Consider the following 17426-nt stretch of genomic DNA (forward strand, 5'->3'; position numbering starts at 1 on the left):
AATGTAAGCTAAAATAAACCCTTTCTTTCTTAAGTTGCTTTCGGTCATATTTTATCATAGCAACAGAAAAGTAACTAATACAGACGGCCAGGCAGGAGGCTTCATAGGAACACCCAGGTGGATGTTGGCATGGACCACAAATGGGGTAGCGTGGAGGTAAGGGTGGAAGGAAATGTGTTTAAGATTATCAAGAGTGCTATGATTTGAGCGTGGTTCACCCCTCAGTATTGGAAGCCTGGTCTCTAGTGTGGAGGTATTAGCAGTTTGGGGATCTTTAAGAGGTGAAGCCTACCATTAGATGGCCACCTATCTATGCACCTATGAGAAGCACTAATTAACTTCGTGGGTTGTTCAACCAAAGAGGTATGAAGCTGAGGGACAGACATGGGGGCAGATCTAGGATTTAGCTCTAGTGAGAGTTATTACAAGGACAAGCCTGACCCTGAATCCATCCATGTCGTTCTGGCTTGAAACAGTGTCTTAGTTTCTTTTGTATTGCTGTGGTAAGACATCATGACCAAGACAATGTATAGAAGAGTGTACTGGGGCTTACAGGTTCACAGGGTGAGTCCACGACCATCATGTGGGGAGCATGGCAGCAGGCAGGCAGCTGAAGCATTAGATGGGAGTTTACATCTGATTCTCACGTTTTGGGGTGGGGAAGAGAGAACATGAGTGATAACTGGGAATTTCATGGACTTTTGAAACCTTAAAGTACCCCCTCCAGTGCCACACCTCCTCCAACAAAGCCACACCTCCTCCAACATTTCATTTTCATGTGTGTGTGTGTGTGTGTGCCTATGTGTGTGTGTCCGTGTGTGTGTGCACACGTGCATGTGTTTTGTGTGACACTGTTCTTGGGGAGATGTGAAGAAATTTCTGCTGACCCCAGTTAGAGAACCAAAGTACAAAGACCACCTCCAACAAAGCCACACCTCCCCCAACAAAGCCACACCTCCTAAATCTTCCCAAACAGTTACACAACTGGGGACCAAGCGTTTCAGCATATGGGAGCCTATGGGGGCCATTCTCATTCAAAGACCACAGGTGGGGTCTCTCATACTTACACATGTTATTTAATATAGGTCCTCACCAGCGCTGACCTGGTTCCATTTTCTGTGTCCTTGAGTCTCTAGAAGTGTGAACTAAATAAATTGTTTTTCTTTCTAAAGTTACCAAGCTTGAAGTATTTTAGTTACAGTAGTAAAAAATGGGTGGATACAAAAGTAAAATCAATAGGATATTTTGCAGACAAAATTGCTCTGTCTAGTAGCACATACTTGTAATCTCCATTACAAGGAGACTGAGGCAGGAGAATTTTGAGCCAGCCTGGCCTAGTTAGTGAGATCCTGTCTCAATAAGTAAGTAAGCAAGCAAGTAAATAAAGAAGAAAAAAATAAATATGCACTTCTCATGCTTCACAGCATTTTATTGTTTTGCTTTTCATTTTCGTGTGTGTGTGTGTGTGTGTGTGTGTGTGTGTGTGTGTCTGTGTGTGTGTGCACACGTGCGTGTGTTTTGTGTGACACTGTTCTTGGGGAGATGTGAAGAAATTTCTGCTGACCCCAGTTAGAGAACCAAAGTACAAATACCACCAAAATCTAACTTGGTGAACCAATTAATTTCATTGGGGTTACTTATAGGAATATGGGTGATGGGTTAATTACAGGACCCCAAACGATTCAAAGACAGCTGCATCACCAAAGCCTTCTCCAGTATGAGAGCTGGAAACCTGGAGCACAGTGCACAGTCTATAGCTGCTCAACAAGTTAGAGGGTGTCCTTTCCAGGAAGCTCAGTCGGTCCGAGCCCCTTTTAGAGGCTTGGGTTGTCTGAGACTCTTCTAGGCAGCTTGGCTTTACTGAGAGTGACTCTTGTGAATCTGCTCAGTTTCAGGGACTTCCTGAAACTATTTTGAGTTGTATTATTCTGTCTTTATGGAACTTCCCTTTGAGATACAGTGTCCACCCCTCCACCCCCACCCCCAGTACAATCTATTGTTTCACCTCCTTGGAAACATTCTGTCCTAAAAGAACACATTTTGCTCAGCGGTAGTGGCACACACGCCTTTAATCCCAGCACTCAGGAGGCAGAGGCAGGTGGATCTCTGAGTTTAAGGCCAGCCTGAACTACAGAGTGAGTTCCAGGACAGGCTCCAAAGCTACACAGAGAAACCCTGTCTTGAAAAACCAAACCAAACCTAGCCAAACCAAACCAAACCAAACCAAACCAAACCAAACCACCAACCAACCAAACTCTAGCTTTACAGCCTATGTTTTAAGAGGTTTCCCTCCAAAATGGAACATTTTAACCCCAGAGGAAACTGTTACACAAGTGTGTATTGTTCTTTAACCATTGTGCCACCTCTCTAGGTCCAGCAGCTATTTCAAAGTGAGATTAAAAAGGCCTTTGAATGGGCTGGAGAGATGGCTCAGTGGTTAAGAGCACTGGCTGTTCTTCCAGAGGTTCTGAGTTCAATTCTTAGTAACCACATGGTGGTTTACAACCATCTGTAGTGAGATCTGGCGCTCTTTTCTGGCCTGCAGGCAGAACACCATATACATAATAAATAAATGGTTTTTGTTTTTTTTGTTTTTTTTAAAGGCCTTTGAACAAGTGAGTCAGGTGTGTCCAGTGTAGAAGGGAAGACTTGCAGACCTAGACTATTTCAAAAGAGCTGTCTGTCCAGCTCATTTCCCAATTTCACGTTGGACTACCTATTTTGGTTAATATCTTTTAGTTCCATGTATACTCTGCACCAGTGGCTCTCAACCTTCCTGATGCTGAGACCCTCTATACAGCTCATGCTGGGGTGACCCTAACCATAAAATTATTTTCATTGTTACTTCATAACTGTAATTTTGCTACTGTTACGAACTGTAATGTAAATATTTGTGTTTTCTGATGGTCTTAGGCAACCCTGTGAAAGGGTCATTCGACCCCCAAAGGGGTCATGCCACAGATTGAGGACTACTGCTCTGGACATTGCCTATTCCTCAATCAGATGGAATAAATACTCTCTCTTATGCTAGAGGCATCTCTGTGTCGTCGATGGCTCCCTTTGCTATGTGGAAGCGCTTTCAGTGACACAACCCTGCCGGCCAACTCTTGCTCTTGTTCCTGTGTTTTTGTGGCCGGTATTGACAAGTCAAACTGAGCCCTGCATTTGCTGAGTGACGTATCTGAGCCTTATCACAGCCTCCAGCTTATTCCCTCTTCTCGAAAGTGTGGATTTGACGCCACCTTATGGCCTCCCAGAGGAAGTGTCTTGCCGAGTCCCCGGAACTCACCCCTGGGAATCAGCTGACACCTCCGGTGTCCCAGTCGCGGTGGGATTGCGCAAATGCTGCGTGGGAAGATTGTGTAAGGATAGGTGACAAATGGGGCTGTGTCAGCAAGGATGAGGGCAGTAGCCTACAACCCGTGAGGCAAGGCATCACTTGCAAAAAGAACATTTGCATCCCTGAGGATGGCTTCTGAGCATCAACAAGCAGACCTGCGTGCAGGGAAGGAAGTGCTGTACCTTAAAAAAAAACAAAACAAACCAAGTGGCTCTATCTATAGGGAGCAGCAGCCAGTGGGGTCCACCCTGCAGTTTCCTAACAGCTTCGGGCCCTTGAAACCCACCTGTGGAAAAACCCCAGCAGTTAATAGCAGGTTAGTGCCACTCTGTCACCGGATGTTTTCTTGGCACACAACTCACATCTTTGTAAAAACAGTGTCACTCTAGCTATGCTTTAGAAAGTCCCTGTGAGCACCAAATCAGTAATTGCTGGACCATGGCTCTTTTGGGAAGTGAAAGGTGAGTTTACTGTGAACCTCTGACCACATTCTAATCAAATAATCCACACCCAACCTTGTTTTCGGCTTCTGTTTAAAGGTACTTTATTTAGGATATATTGTTGATGCGTTTACAGTAAACAGCATTGTAATCTGAGCCTAAATAAAGCTTATATGACGAGTCAGTCTTTTATTTATTTTTTTTGTGTGTGTTTGTGTGGTATAGTGTTTATGAATGTATGTGTGTGCATGTGTGCATATGGCTCATGTGCACATGTGTGTATGTGGAGGCCAGAGGTTAACATCAGGTGGCTTCTTCTGTCACTCTCCACCTTAGGTTTTGAGACAGAGTCTCTTGCTGAGCATGGAGCTTACCAATTGATTAGACAGGCTGGCCAGCAAGCCCCAGGAATGGGTCTGTCTCAGGCCCCTCAGCTCTGAGGTTACAGATTAGAACTGCCAGGCCCAGCTTTGATTTGGGTGTTGGGGATCTGAATTCGGGTCCTCACTTTTCTGACTGAGATATCTCCCCAGCCTCCCCTGTGATTAAGTTTGTCCTTTGACACTCTCATACATATATATGACACATTCTGATCCCTCCCACCCCTTTATCTCCCTCTCATCCCTATCAGTTCCCTTCACAGATTGATGTCTTTTTGTTTTGTTACCCACTGAGTTTAACCAGGTCTGTGTGACCATTGGATTAGAACGACCCATTGGAGCCTGGTGGGTTTATCAGTGGGTACTCAATTTAAGACATTGACTTTCCTCCATGAATCTATCAGTAGCCACCAGGAAAGAGTAGAGCCCCACGAATCCCTCCTCCATCCATACCTAACTGATGATGGGCTCAGTCTTTGCTAGGCCCGGCTGCAGGCTGCCCCAGCCTGTATGGGTTCATGATCGCATCTGTCCTGTCTAGAAGACGGTATTCTTTAGCCATTCACCTTCTTCGAGCTCTCACTGTCCTCCTACCTCTTCTGCAACGGTCTCTGGAGTTTAGAGGGAGTGGTATGTTTGGTTTTTGTTTAGCCCAGTCTCTTTTTTTTTTTTGGAAAGGTCTCTCGTGGCTCAGGCTGGCCTTGAGCTTACTGTGTACCTGAGGATGAACCTGAACTCTTGATCCTCCTGCCTCCACCCAGATGCTTGGATGACAGATCTGTGCCAACACACCTTGCGGCGTGGTTTTTCGCCAAGAAACATCATGACCTTTTTGCACTTAGGGTTTTTTTTTTTTTTTTTTTTAAATTTATGTTTGAATGCTCTGCATGTATACCTGCATGTATACTTGCCTGCCAGAAGGGGGCATCAGGTCCTATTATAGATGATTGTAAGCCACCATGTGCATGCCAGAAGAGGGCATCAGGTACTATTACAGGTGTTTGTGAGCCACCATGTGGTTGCCGGGAATTGAACTCAGGACCTCTGGAAGAGCAGCCAGTGCTCTAACTGCCGAGCTCTCTCTCCAGCCCTGCACTTAGGGATCTTAAGACAGTTTGTGCACTACCTCTGGAGGGCATCTGACACAGTGAAACCACGAACGGGAAGCATGAGAAGTGCAGACAGAGGGTGAGAAGTAGCCTGCCAGGAGGACACTTGTTCCTAGTTAGGGGGCTGAAGCAAGGGGGTGGGGCCTCTCCTGCTTTGTCCCTGCTAGGGGAGCCTGTGGTGAGTCAGAATGGCTGGAGACTTCCACTGCTCTGTGACGGTCTACAGATGACCGCAAAAGCATCACAAGCATTGATTGGTGGCTCCAAGATTTTTCTTAATGAGGAGGGGAATGCACAAGTATGGAATCTGATTGGTGAAGTTCAACCATCATGTCTTTTTACTAAGTTCCCTTGAGTTGGGGCTTGAAAGATGGCTCAATGGTTAAGAGTGTGTGTACTGTACTTACAGAGGATGGGGATTCAGCTCTCAGCTCTTAGCATCAACAAAGTGTGGCTTACAACACTCTACAACTCCAGCTCTAGGGATCTGACGCCCTCCTCTGGCTTCTGTGGTCCACTGCACTTACATGCACACAGACCTCCCAATACAAGTACACATAATTGAAAAAGCAAAAAGCAAACAAACAAACACTCCTCATAATTCCCTTTCAGTGAGTGTGCTCCTTCCTGATTGGTGGGGGGAAGAGGAGAGAGCCTGACAGGTGCTAACGCAGAAGTCTGAGCCCTAGGAGTCCTGAGACTCTTCTCAAGTTGACACTGGTTGAATCCGTGAATTCAGATTTCCCAGTGTGACTGCAACAATCACCCTTGTCTGTATATCCCAGGCCCTGGGACCCAGGAAGAACAGACAGTAGAGTTCTCTGCTGGTGTTCAAGGGTACCGGAGCACACAGGAGGATGTGAACACTCAAGGGCCTCTCCCAAAAGAACACTGCCGGCAGCAGGGAGTGGGTTTGTGAGCTTCCCCAGGGCAGTGACCACCGTATCAGCTGTGCCCAGTGCTGCCACCGGCCTGGTTCAGGGCCTGGGACTTTTTGTGGGATGAGGAGAGAAGCAGAGATCAGAGGCATTCTGCTAAGAGGGCAGACTCTGTAGCGATGGATGAAGATCCTGTGTGACCTTGGGCAATCGGCTTAACTTCTCTACACCTCCGTTTCCTCAACGATAAGGTGGAGCTGTTATTAAGTAATAACAGCTTATGTTACTGCTCACGTTATGATAGGCAGCAGCTATGCTACTGACCTTCTACCGATATATTCTTCTGTTCTTCCCACAACCATCCAAAATAGGTGCTGTAATATTCATTTCACAGGCTGGAGAGACTGAGGTCAAAGAAAGGCAGTGTATGTGGCCCAAAGCCAAACAGCTTGAAACCAGGGACCTGGGATTTGAACCCTAACAATTTGACAACAAGTACATAGGTTTTTATGGCACGACTGACATACAGTAGGTGCCTAATAAGTGACAATATATTTAATTATAGTTCTGCTAGAGGGCGTTTGGAGGGAAGATGAGTCAGAGGGAGGGAGGGCCATCCATTTGGGAACATCTATCTCTCCAGTCGCCTGAGCCCAAGGTCACTTGGGGGCGGTACTGGTTTGGCTGCGCGGTGGTGTGCGAGGGTCCCAGTCGTTGACCAGGCGCTGTGCCTGCTCATAGCACACATGTGGGTGGCGCTGGCGTAGGCGCAGGCGCACCACATCGTAGTCAACATCATGTCCTATCTTTTTGCAGTTGAGGCTCCAGGCGAGGTTGTCGTGTGTTGTACGGAGCTCCGCTAAATTCTTTTCCATGTGCAAGTTGTGGCGCGTCAGCTTGTCAGTACCCTGGAGAGGGAGGGGCAGCGATCTCGCTGGGGAAGGGCGGGGCCTCGGCGAGGAGGAGGCCAGGCTGCGCTGGGAGGGGCGGGTCCTGGCAAAGGAGCTGGGGGCTTCGCAGGGGAGGGCCGGTGCTTTAAAAGGGACAGGACAGCAGGTCTGTGCTGTGGGGGCTCAGGCCTTGTGGAGAAGGGACGTGGCCGCGCTGGGGCAGGGGCGTGGGCGTTCTGGGCAGGGTTGGGGCTTTTAGGAAGTAATGGAGCTAGCGACGTCTTTCTGGGGAGGATCGAGGCAGTGCTGGGAGCGGTGGGGCTGTTCTGAGGTGGGGCGGAGTGGTACTGGGGAGGAGGAGGGGCCGTATTGGTAAGGGAAGCGATGTGTTAGGGCGGAGCGGGGTCATACTGAGATGTAGTAAGATCCTTGCTGGGGAAAAGTTGGTTGGTGTTGGGGAGGGAGGAGCTGTACTGGGAAGGGAGCGGGCAGTGCTGGAAGACTGTCGAGCCAAACCCAGAGCCTTCAGCTGGTGCTACATCGGGCAGTCAAGAGCATAGAGTAGATGTGAAGCGGGTCAGAATTCTATGCAGGAGGCAGGTGTTAACACTTGGGCCAGGCGTCCACCTGGAAGGACCCCACTTTCGGAAAAGCATAGATGAGTTACAGGGGTCCCAGGAAAAAAGCTGGCCCAGGTTTGCGTGAAAAACATTAAAAAAAAACAAAGCACAAACACAAATGGCCGAGATGGCTGAGGGAGGAGAAGCTCTTGTAGCGGGGCGCTCCAGGAATGGTGGAACACATCTGAGCTGTGTATGCTAAGAGCTGGGCTGTGGGAGGGCCACCCGGCCGGCTTGAAAAGCTAGCTGTCAGAGGCGGACCTGCAGCGGGCAGTTCTTCCTTGGTCAGGAAGCTTGGGGGAGGCAGCTTACCAGGCCATGGAGGGGCACTTGGAGGGGCACACGGAGGGGCCATACCTGGGCAAGGCGCGTAGCCTCGGGGAGCTGAGTGCCCACGTGTCTCTGATACATGCGAACCAAGGGTCTGTTCAGTTTCTCTCGAGCCTCCAGGTTCCTTTTCAGCAGAGGACCCTGGCAGAGTTCGTTGTGGGGAGCAGTGAGGCCGAGCCTACCCGATACCTGCCCTCCCCCGCCCCCTTCTCACAGATTATTCTCCCTCAAACCTTACCTTGATAAGGCCCCTCGTGACATACATCTCTTGATTGAATTTCATGCACCGGTGGATAGTTCCCCTCATTAGCCCTAAAGTCATAGTCATTCTTTCCTGCAGATGGGGGCGCACAGGGGTCTCTTACTGGGTGTCTGTCCCCACCCACTCCAGCAGCAGCCACCCTCTTGGAGCCTCCCCAGGCCGCGTGGGCACCTTCAACTCCAGGGTCTCGCGCATCTTCTGTGCCAGTGAAGCGCATACGCGGTCGCTGATGTTCTGTTGTTGATTCTGAATGTCCACCTCGTTCTTTGCCATCTCCGCTAAGGTGTCTTTGGACTCCATCAACAAGCGCTTGGCTTCAAACAAGGCCTTAGCGCAGGCTGTGAAAGCACAGGATGTACATGGGGCCACAGGCATCTCTGGCTCTCCTCCCCTTCTCCCCTGCTACCCTCTCTATGATGGTGGTGGGCCAGGGGTGAAGCGCCATGGATGAAGGACTGGAAAGCCCAGATAAGGGCTAGTAAGTGAGGATAATTTAAATCGTGCGTTAGGGTTGACTTCTTTTGAAGTAGACTCTGTGAATGTATGAGTGTTGTCGGAAGTGTCCAGGGAAAGAGGCCAAGCAAGGCTGTGTACTTAAGGAACAGTTAGTTAAGGGAGCTGTAGGTTTAGCAGACACCCTTCTGTGGTGCCTACCTGGGGTGTAGGTGCCCACGGGGTCAGGAGGAGGTGTTTTCTGGCCTTGAGTTCGTGGAGTTGGGGGTCGAGTGATGTCCACCCACGAGTGGCGGCCAGCCTGCTCCAGAACCTTGTCCAGAGGCTGGTTCACGAGTTCCACAGCTTGAAGCCTTTCCTGACAGTAGAAGTCCAGCGTGTCCCGACAGGAGGCCAGAGCCTGAGAGAAAGAAGGCAAAAACTAAGCTTGGAGGTCAGGGGAGGGGCCGAGCCCATCACAAAGCACTTGGGCCTCTAAGCTCGCCCAGCTCACTGTTCTTGTGAAGCCCAACGTCATCAAAACAGAAGTCTTTTTGCATATGTATATATCCTTGTAAACACACCTTTCACCTAGATGCTGCAGAGCCTTTCAGTAACCCGTGCATTTTCCTGGTGCCTCTTCTCTTCATCTCCTGAACCAAGCTGATAGTTTGGCTTTATTACTTTTTGGGTGGTGGTGGTGGTGGTGGTGGTGGTTAGCAAACTACAGCCTGTGGACTGGTGGCCTGCTTTGATTTTTATTTATTTAAACCTTAAAAAAGGACTTATTTATTTATGGATATGAGTGCTCGATCTGCCTGTACACCTGAATGCAAGAATAGGGAATCAGATCCCATTATAAGATGTTGTGAGCTACCCTGTGGTTGCTGGGAATTGAACTCAGGACCTCTGGAAGAGCAGCCAGTGCTCTTAACCTCTGAGCCATGTCTACAGCCCCCTATTTATTTATGTTAATCAGGACACAGTTATAGGCCTTTTCCTGGGCACACTGGTTCTGGTGACTTTATGGGGCTCTGGCCTCCTTGAGTAGTTATGATGGAGTATACAGAACACAGGGCTGAAGGCATTTGTCATCTGATACTGAGAAAAAAACTACTTAAGATGGCTTAGCAGATACAGCTGCCTGCAGCTAATCCTGATGACCTGAGTTTGAAACCTAGGACTTATATGGTAGAAGGAGAGAATCCACACTGGGCAGCTCACAACTGTATCGTTCCAGCTCCATGAAGAATTGATATCACTGGCTTCCTAGGGGCACCTGAATAAAATGTGCAGCTTCCCTTTCCAATATACACATCATTTAAAACAATCAAAAAATGATGCTGTGGTATAATTCAGTGTGTTCAATCCTAGTACTTAAAAAAAAGTCTTCCCTACAGGAATCCAAATATTTATCAAGTCCCTACTGTGTGCCAGAGAGTGTGCTCAGTGTGGGTTTGGTGCTCAGCTAACAGGGGCAAATTGGTCAGGTATCATTCCCAATCTGTAGACAGGACTGACTAGCAGCTGGGTATCAAGAGAAGAGGGCTATTTATTTGTTTGCTGTGGTTTTTTAAAAATGTTTTTTATTGCCAGTCAGTAGTGGTACATGCCTATCAAGCATCCAAGGCCAAATGATCTCCTGAACTAAGGTAACATCCTTATGGGAACAACCCCTGCGTCTCCTAGGTCAGGCGGATAGCTTTATTTCTTGTGCAATTTTAGCTGAGACCCTCCTTTCTTATACAGCCTTACTAACATTATAGACTCCTAACATCTAACCAGTTCTAGGAATGTAGAATGAGCATATAAATTCCCTTTCTCTGATCTCTTTTTTTTTTTTTTTTTTTTTTTTTTTTGGTTTTTCGAGACAGGGTTTCTCTGTGTAGCTTTGCGCCTTTCCTGGAACTCACTTGGTAGCCCAGGCTGGCCTCGAACTCACAGAGATCCGCCTGGCTCTGCCTCCCGAGTACTGGGATTAAAGGCCTGCGCCACCACCGCCCGTCTCCTTTCTCTGATCTCTTAAGCGATTTTATCTCTCAGTTGATCTCCTCCTTTACCACTCCCCTTTTGGGTTGTAAAAGAAAGCCTGACAGTCACTGCCTGAGGAAAACTCTTGCCTGCCTTCATGGCCCTGGAAGAATTCAAGCCTGGTGACCTTGCTTTAGCGAGAGCACTGCTGTTGTATGGGTATATCACCATAAACCACAGAGACCTGAGGAAGATTGACAGGATTTTTGAGGATTTTGACTGGAGAACTAGATGGAGAACTAGGAGGATGAGATGGAAGATGAGGAAGAGTCAGATGGGGAAGTACTAGATGGGCAAGAACTAGATGAGAAGGACCTAGATGAGGCAGAATTAAGATGAGAGAATTAAGATAGAACCTAGAGGGGACAGTAGATAAATATAGAGAGAAATCAGGCAAGAAAGGAGCGAGGCACCAGAACAGAACTGTAGCTGTGTAGACAGGATTTTATCCCAGAGGAATAAAGTAGACCGACTAAGAGCTTGACGTAGTTAGATTCTTCTCCTGAAAACAATTCTCGCCATTTGTAGTTTCTCTTCTGGGCCCCTGGGAAGAAGATTATTAAGGCTGGTCCTTAATAATATTCGAGAGATCTCTGAGTTCAAGGCCAGCCTGATCTACAGAGTGAGTTCCAGGACAGCCAGCGCTACACAGAGAAACCCTGTCTTGAAAAACCAAAACAGTTTTTTATTAGCATATGCTAATTTTACACTGTGGGCTGCGCTGTGACATTGTCATAACTGTACACAGTGTACTTTGACCGTGTTCACCTCCCCTTAGGTCAGAGCAGTTTGTGCATTAGACATCCAGGCGTCCCTCTCCAGGTACCCCCTGACCTTGAGCAAGGTCTCCGATTTTTCCATGTCTTTCTCCATTTTTCTCTTCATGGACTTCAGCTCCTCTTTCTCCCAGACAAGCATGCTGTCAGCCTTGTCTGGAATCTAGAAGACAAGGGGAGAAAACTCTCAGGAGAAGGCTGGAGAGGGATTTTATCTTTCATGGTGGAGAGGATGTCACATCCTTGTGAACTGCGGAGCTTGGAACTTGGGCCTGGAGGAATCCCACTCCGTTGGGAGTTGGGAGTAGGGGGTGGGGCTGAGGCTATCACTGAGAATTGATCTCTGCTGGAGGCCCTCTTGTGCAGAGATTTGGGGGTGCTTTTTTTTTTTTAAATCAAGTGTCTATGACTTGCTGAGGGAGCTGTTTGCTGGCTTTTTAAAGTTCACAGTTTGGGCTAGGCTCCTGGGATACCACCTGTCTCCATCCCTCGGTGCCAGGGGTATAGGCACTCTCATCCACGCCTGGCTTTTCTGTGGATGCTGAGGATTCAAACTCTAATCCTCAAGTTCACATAGCAAGGGTTCTTACTCGATGAGTTATCTACCTAGCTCAGGGCTGGGTTTTATTTTCTGTTTGTGTAGGGTGTGGTTCATCTGATTTGAGACCCATGGCATCATCAAGTGCCCTCCTTAGCTGGATCTGAAGGTATTTCTCCCTGGAAGTTGGGGCATCAAGGCCTTGTGGCCAAGGGGGACCCTGTGGGCCCGGGAAACTGTTAGAGCAGGGGTAGAGGTGAGTTAATGTTCAGACTTGGGGCTGTGAATTTTGCTCGTTAGGAAGATTTCCATGCAGTGTGACTCAGGGAGGATTTGGGACAGTCTGTCTATTGTCGAAAGGGGCTGGGGATTTTGTTTGTAAGCAGTCTGACAGGAACGGAGATATTCTAAAGAGACACTTATGTCCTTCCATCTGATTACCAGTGAACACCAGGAAACTGGAATTCACCCCAGGCATCTCATGCTGGGAGAAGGAAAGGCCTTCTGCCAGCTGGAGGAGGAACTTCCATCCCAGAAGGGGTTTTCACACAGTACTGACTGCTGCGTCAGACCAGCTTGCTGGAGAGACAGAGCTGAGACAAAAAGTCAGCGATGGGCAGGACTACTTAGGACTCGGACTGCTTAGATGTGAGCATCTTTAATCTCACGGAGGACCACGAAGATGGACAGAAGAGGGACACTGGATGGATTTCTTCGTCCCTCTTCTCGATGCGGCCTCATTGATTAAATACCCTTTCTGCTTTTTACTATTAGTTTGACTGTTCTAATTGGCTTAAAGAGGACGGGTGACCAAACTTGGTTTCTTGGGGGCACAGACTGTGACTTCAATTTCGGTAACGCTTTTGGGGGTAACTCTCAGGCTTTGGAACTCGGAGGCATAGCCACCCTATCCTGAGGGTATCCTCACTGGAGATGGAGCGTGGGAGGTTTTTTATCTGTCTGAGGAAGGAAGCATCAGCCTCTGCCTCCGGTGTGGTGGCGGGGAGGGCCGCACCTTCTCGGACTTGGGTCGGTAGCCCCGCAACTTGACGCTCTGCTGGTTGATGAGCAGGCCCTTGCGCACCTCGCTGAGCCTGCGGTCACTGGCTTCGCGCTGGCGCAGCAGCAGCCGCAGCTGCCCATTGATCTGGTGCTGCGCGCGGCCAAGGCGGGCGGCGGTGAGGCGCGCTCCGCGCGCGTGCGCGTGCACCACCTCCGCGGTCTGCTGGGCACGCGCGTCGCGGTGCATCGGCAGCGGCAGGCGCGCGTACCAGGCCGGGGGCTTCATCTTCCCTTTCCACAGAGTGACGCCTTCCCCGGGCGGTGGCTTCTCCAGCGTGCCGCCGCCTTTCAGCATCTCCACGCGAAAGCGCCAGGGCTCCATGTAGGCGGCTCGGCCCAGGTGGTGAGCCACATTCGGGTCCAGTACACTGTCTTTGGGCTGCCACATGGTCACCGCCTCCTGCCCGCAGCGATCGGTCAGAAGGTGCGCCTTGCGAGACGTGGCCTGGGCCGCCTGGCGCCATTCTGGAGCCCCGACGCGCGAGTCCTGGCCGCGGTCGGTGGAGGGGAGCACCACAGGCATGGTTCCTAACTCGGTACCAGGACTTGGCCCGGGATCCCCTCGCTGAATGGGCAGGGGTCCACCCACCCCTAACCACACACTACTATTTCCCGGCGGCTAGAATGAGTGCGTCCAGAGCTCCCCTCACCATGGCGACCAGGACAAGCATGCAGATTGCGTTCCAGGGGGTGGGGGAGGGGGACAGTAAGCTGGAGAGGCGGGATCCTGCCTGGAAATTCTGTGGGAATTTTTGAGGAAGCCACTTTTATGGAGTTCCTCTCGCTGTTTCTCTTGATTTTGGAAAGATGTCAGCCAACCTATCCCTTCTAGCAGACACAGTCTTTCATTTTGAAAATCCTAAGGGATCCACGAGCAGAACTAGGACTAATATCAGCGGTCATGTAGCACATTCGAATACCATATACAAGTAGCGTGTGTGTGTGTGTGTGTGTGTGTGTGTGTGTGTGTGTGTGTGTGTGTGTGTGTGTACCACCACAGGGTGCGTGTGTAGGTGAGAAGACATGAAGCAGTCCGTTCTCTCCTTTCATCACGTGGGTTCCAGGATCAAACTGCCTGGTTTGGCATCAAGGGCCTTCAGCTGAGCCATGGGTTCCCCCCATCACCCATTATGCTTTTATACTCTTGGAATGAACAATCAAAAAACTGAATTAGGAATACAATTCTTGGGGCTGGGGAGACGGCTCAGTTGGTAAAGTGCTTGCCTTACAAGCACAGGCCCTGAGTTTGATTCCCAGAACCCACATGAAAGCATGCCAGGCTGGCTTGGTGGTGAGATCGTAATTTCTAGGGATGCTGAAATGAGGATTCCTTGGGCTGGCTCCTACACTTGGCCATCTCCTGGCTAGTGAGAGGCCCTGACTCAAGAAATGGTGGAAGAGACACCTGAAGACAGACAGACATCTGAAGACAGACACCTGAAGACAGACATCTGAAGACAGACATCTGAAGACCAGACATCTGAAGACAGACACCCGAAGACAGACAGACACCTGAAGACAGACACCTGAAGACAGACACCTGAAGACAGACAGACATCTGAAGACAGACACCTGAAGACAGACACCGAGGTTTTTGTGCACCTGCACACTCATACCTTAAAAAAATACAATTCTATTTATTATACCACCAAAAAGATTAAATACTTAATATTCACCAGCTCTTAGGACATTCTAAATTCTTCTCTCACTTCAGAGTTTAGAACTTTTTCCTTCTCATATAATTTTCCTTTGCTAACTTTGTGGCTGACTCCATTTTGGTCTTCAGAACCCAGCCTGTGGTTTTATTTAGATGATAGTCACACACACACACACACACACACACACACACACACACACACACAAAAGGGAAATGTCCACGCCAACCAACCAAAGCAAACAATGACGAAAAATAACCAAACAAAAATACAAAGAACTAAAATCTAAGCTGCTACCATCACCAAATTGACTCAAACCAAACCAAACACCCAAATACAAAAACAAACAAAAACAACCCCCAAACACATTAAAGAAAAACCACATGTAAATAAATAAGCAAATACATAAATAAATACCCTAAAGCCCACTTCCCTGAACCAATTCATGTCTTCCCTCTCTAACCTGAGCCCTACCATGGAATGTCAGCCTGCCCCATTGTCATTGTGTTCCTCTGATGTGTTGGTCCTTTCTGCCCCAGGGCCTTTGTTCTTTGACTGGGTCTCTTTCCCTTAGTGTTTTAAATCTCTTTGAGTTCTTAGTATTTCTGCTAGGCTGGATGTGGTATGTCCCGTGTATTAGAAGCTTAGTCCTTAGTGTGGCAGAAGTAGACACTTTTAGAAGTAGACTCTGGTGAAATTGGGCATTGCTCTTGGAGGGGATTAGTGTAGCTCTTATGTGATCCTGACTAGCTCTAGTTTTATTTATTTATTTGTTTTTTCGAGACAGGGTTTCACTGTGTAACAGCCTTGGCTGTCCTGGGACTTGCTCTGTAGATCTGTCTGGCCTCGAACTCACAGAGATCAACCTGTCTCTACCTCCCAAGTGTTGGGATTAAAGGCGTGTGCCACCACTGCCTGGCTTTTTTTTTTTTTTTTTAAAGATTCATTTTTAATTATGTGTATTTGAGCTTGTGGGTGCAGTGCCCGTGGAGGCCAGAAGAGGGCACTGGGTCTCCTGGAGCTGGAGTCACAGGAGGTTGTGAGCCATTGGTGGTGAGTGCTGGGAACTGAACTCAGGTCTTCAACAAGAACAGTTGAAGACCTTACCACTGAGTTGTCTTTCCAGCTAGTTAATTTTAATTTTTATTCATTGAATGAACACACTCGTGAGCTCTTCCAAAACCAGTAACTGCAGAGAAGGTTTCAGGAGAGATTGCTCACTTGGGACACTTTCCATACTCAGCCGATGCCCTTTGCTTGGTCCATGTCTTACTTTCCCCCTGTTTTTAATTTTTTAGTTTTTTAGAATTTCATACTTGAGTGCTGTATTTATGTAATTTCTAGCCCTCCCTCTCCCCATTCCAACTCCTCTCATGTGCCCTCTCAAATTTTTGACTTTTTTTTTAAAATTAGATTTATTTATTTATTATGTATACAGTGTTCTGCCTGCATGTACGCCTGTACACCAGAAGAGGACATCAGATCTCATTACAGATGGTTGTGAGCCACCATGTGGTTGTTGGGAATTGAACTCAGGACCTCTGGAAGAGCAGTCAATGCTCTACACCTCTGAGCCATCTCTCCAGCCTTCTTTTAAAATGTCTTCTTTTAAAATTATTATTGTTATGCTCTCTCTCATCCATTTCGTGTTGCTTGTATGTGCATGTGCTTAAGTAAGAGCCAGAGGACCAGGATTCTTACTGCTAAATAGTGACGTCTAGACATGAGGAGGAAGCTGAACCATGACAATTTTCTCTTGTGTGGATTATTTTAATCAGTGGCTGAAGAGATGACCCAGTGATCAAGAGCATGTGTGGCTTCTGTAGAGGAACTGAGTTTGGTCCCCAGCACTTATGTCTGGTAGCTCACAATCTTCTGCAACTCCAGATCTAGGGACTCTGACACTCTCTTCTGGCCTCTGACGGGACCTGCACACACACATGCACAGGCCCTTCCACCTGAGCTCACACACAATTTTAAACAACAATAGAATCTTATAATGTGGAGGTCAGAGAACAGTTTGTGGGAGTTGGGTCTCTTCTTCCACCATGTGGGTCTCAGGAATCAAACAGAGGATGCCAGGTTTAGCATGACCCACTTTTACCCACTGAGCTACCTTTCTGGCCTGGATTCCTTTTTCGTTGACCAGAGAAATTCAGTGGGTTGATTGCTGCCTGCTGAGTGAGTGGAGACCAGAATTGTATCCAAATATCCACCTGAGAGACACTGTCTTTTTTTTTTTTTTTAAGGATTTATTTATTTTATGCATACAAGTACTCTATCTGTATGTACAATTTTATGTCAGAAGAGGGCATCAGATCCCACTATAGATGGTTGTGAGCCACCATGTGGTTGCTGGGAATAGAACTCAGAACCTGTGGAAGAGCAGTCAATACTCTTAACCACTGAGTCATCTCTCCAGCCCTAGAAACACTGTCTTAGTTAGGGTTACTATTGCTGTGATGAAACACTGTGACCAAAAGCAACTTGTGGAGGAAAGGGTTTATTTGACTTACCTATCCTGAATCACAGGGACTCAGGCAGGGCAGGAACTTGGAGGCAGGAGCTATACAGAGGCCATGGAAGGGTGCTAATTACTGGCTTGCTTTCCCTGGCTTGCATAGACTGCTTTCTTACAGAACCCAGGACCACCAACCTAGGGATGGCACCATCTACCATGAGC

General features: G+C 48.2%; 1 protein-coding gene and 1 long non-coding RNA gene across 2 annotated transcripts; one reads left to right on the plus strand and one right to left on the minus strand.

The window, feature by feature from the left end:
* Positions 1 to 4998: 4998 nt before the first annotated feature.
* Ccdc105 (coiled-coil domain containing 105) lies at positions 4999 to 13979 on the minus strand. Its single transcript, XM_052746778.1, has 7 exons — positions 13042 to 13979; positions 11547 to 11651; positions 8904 to 9102; positions 8421 to 8587; positions 8226 to 8321; positions 8015 to 8128; positions 4999 to 7055 (listed from the first exon to the last, which is right to left on the minus strand). The coding sequence occupies exons 1-7, from the start codon at positions 13609 to 13611 to the stop codon at positions 6807 to 6809; spliced, it is 1500 nt and encodes a 499-aa protein (XP_052602738.1). The 5' UTR covers positions 13612 to 13979; the 3' UTR covers positions 4999 to 6806.
* LOC128115745 (uncharacterized) lies at positions 6977 to 12799 on the plus strand. Its single transcript, XR_008220284.1, has 3 exons — positions 6977 to 7046; positions 12132 to 12195; positions 12471 to 12799. It is a non-coding gene; the product is annotated as an uncharacterized LOC128115745 (long non-coding RNA).
* Positions 13980 to 17426: the final 3447 nt, after the last annotated feature.

The sequence above is a fragment of the Peromyscus californicus genome, unplaced genomic scaffold, assembly GCF_007827085.1.
Source record: "Peromyscus californicus insignis strain IS unplaced genomic scaffold, ASM782708v3 Scaffold_1__1_contigs__length_55948999, whole genome shotgun sequence".
Classification (NCBI taxonomy): Eukaryota; Metazoa; Chordata; class Mammalia; order Rodentia; family Cricetidae; genus Peromyscus; species Peromyscus californicus.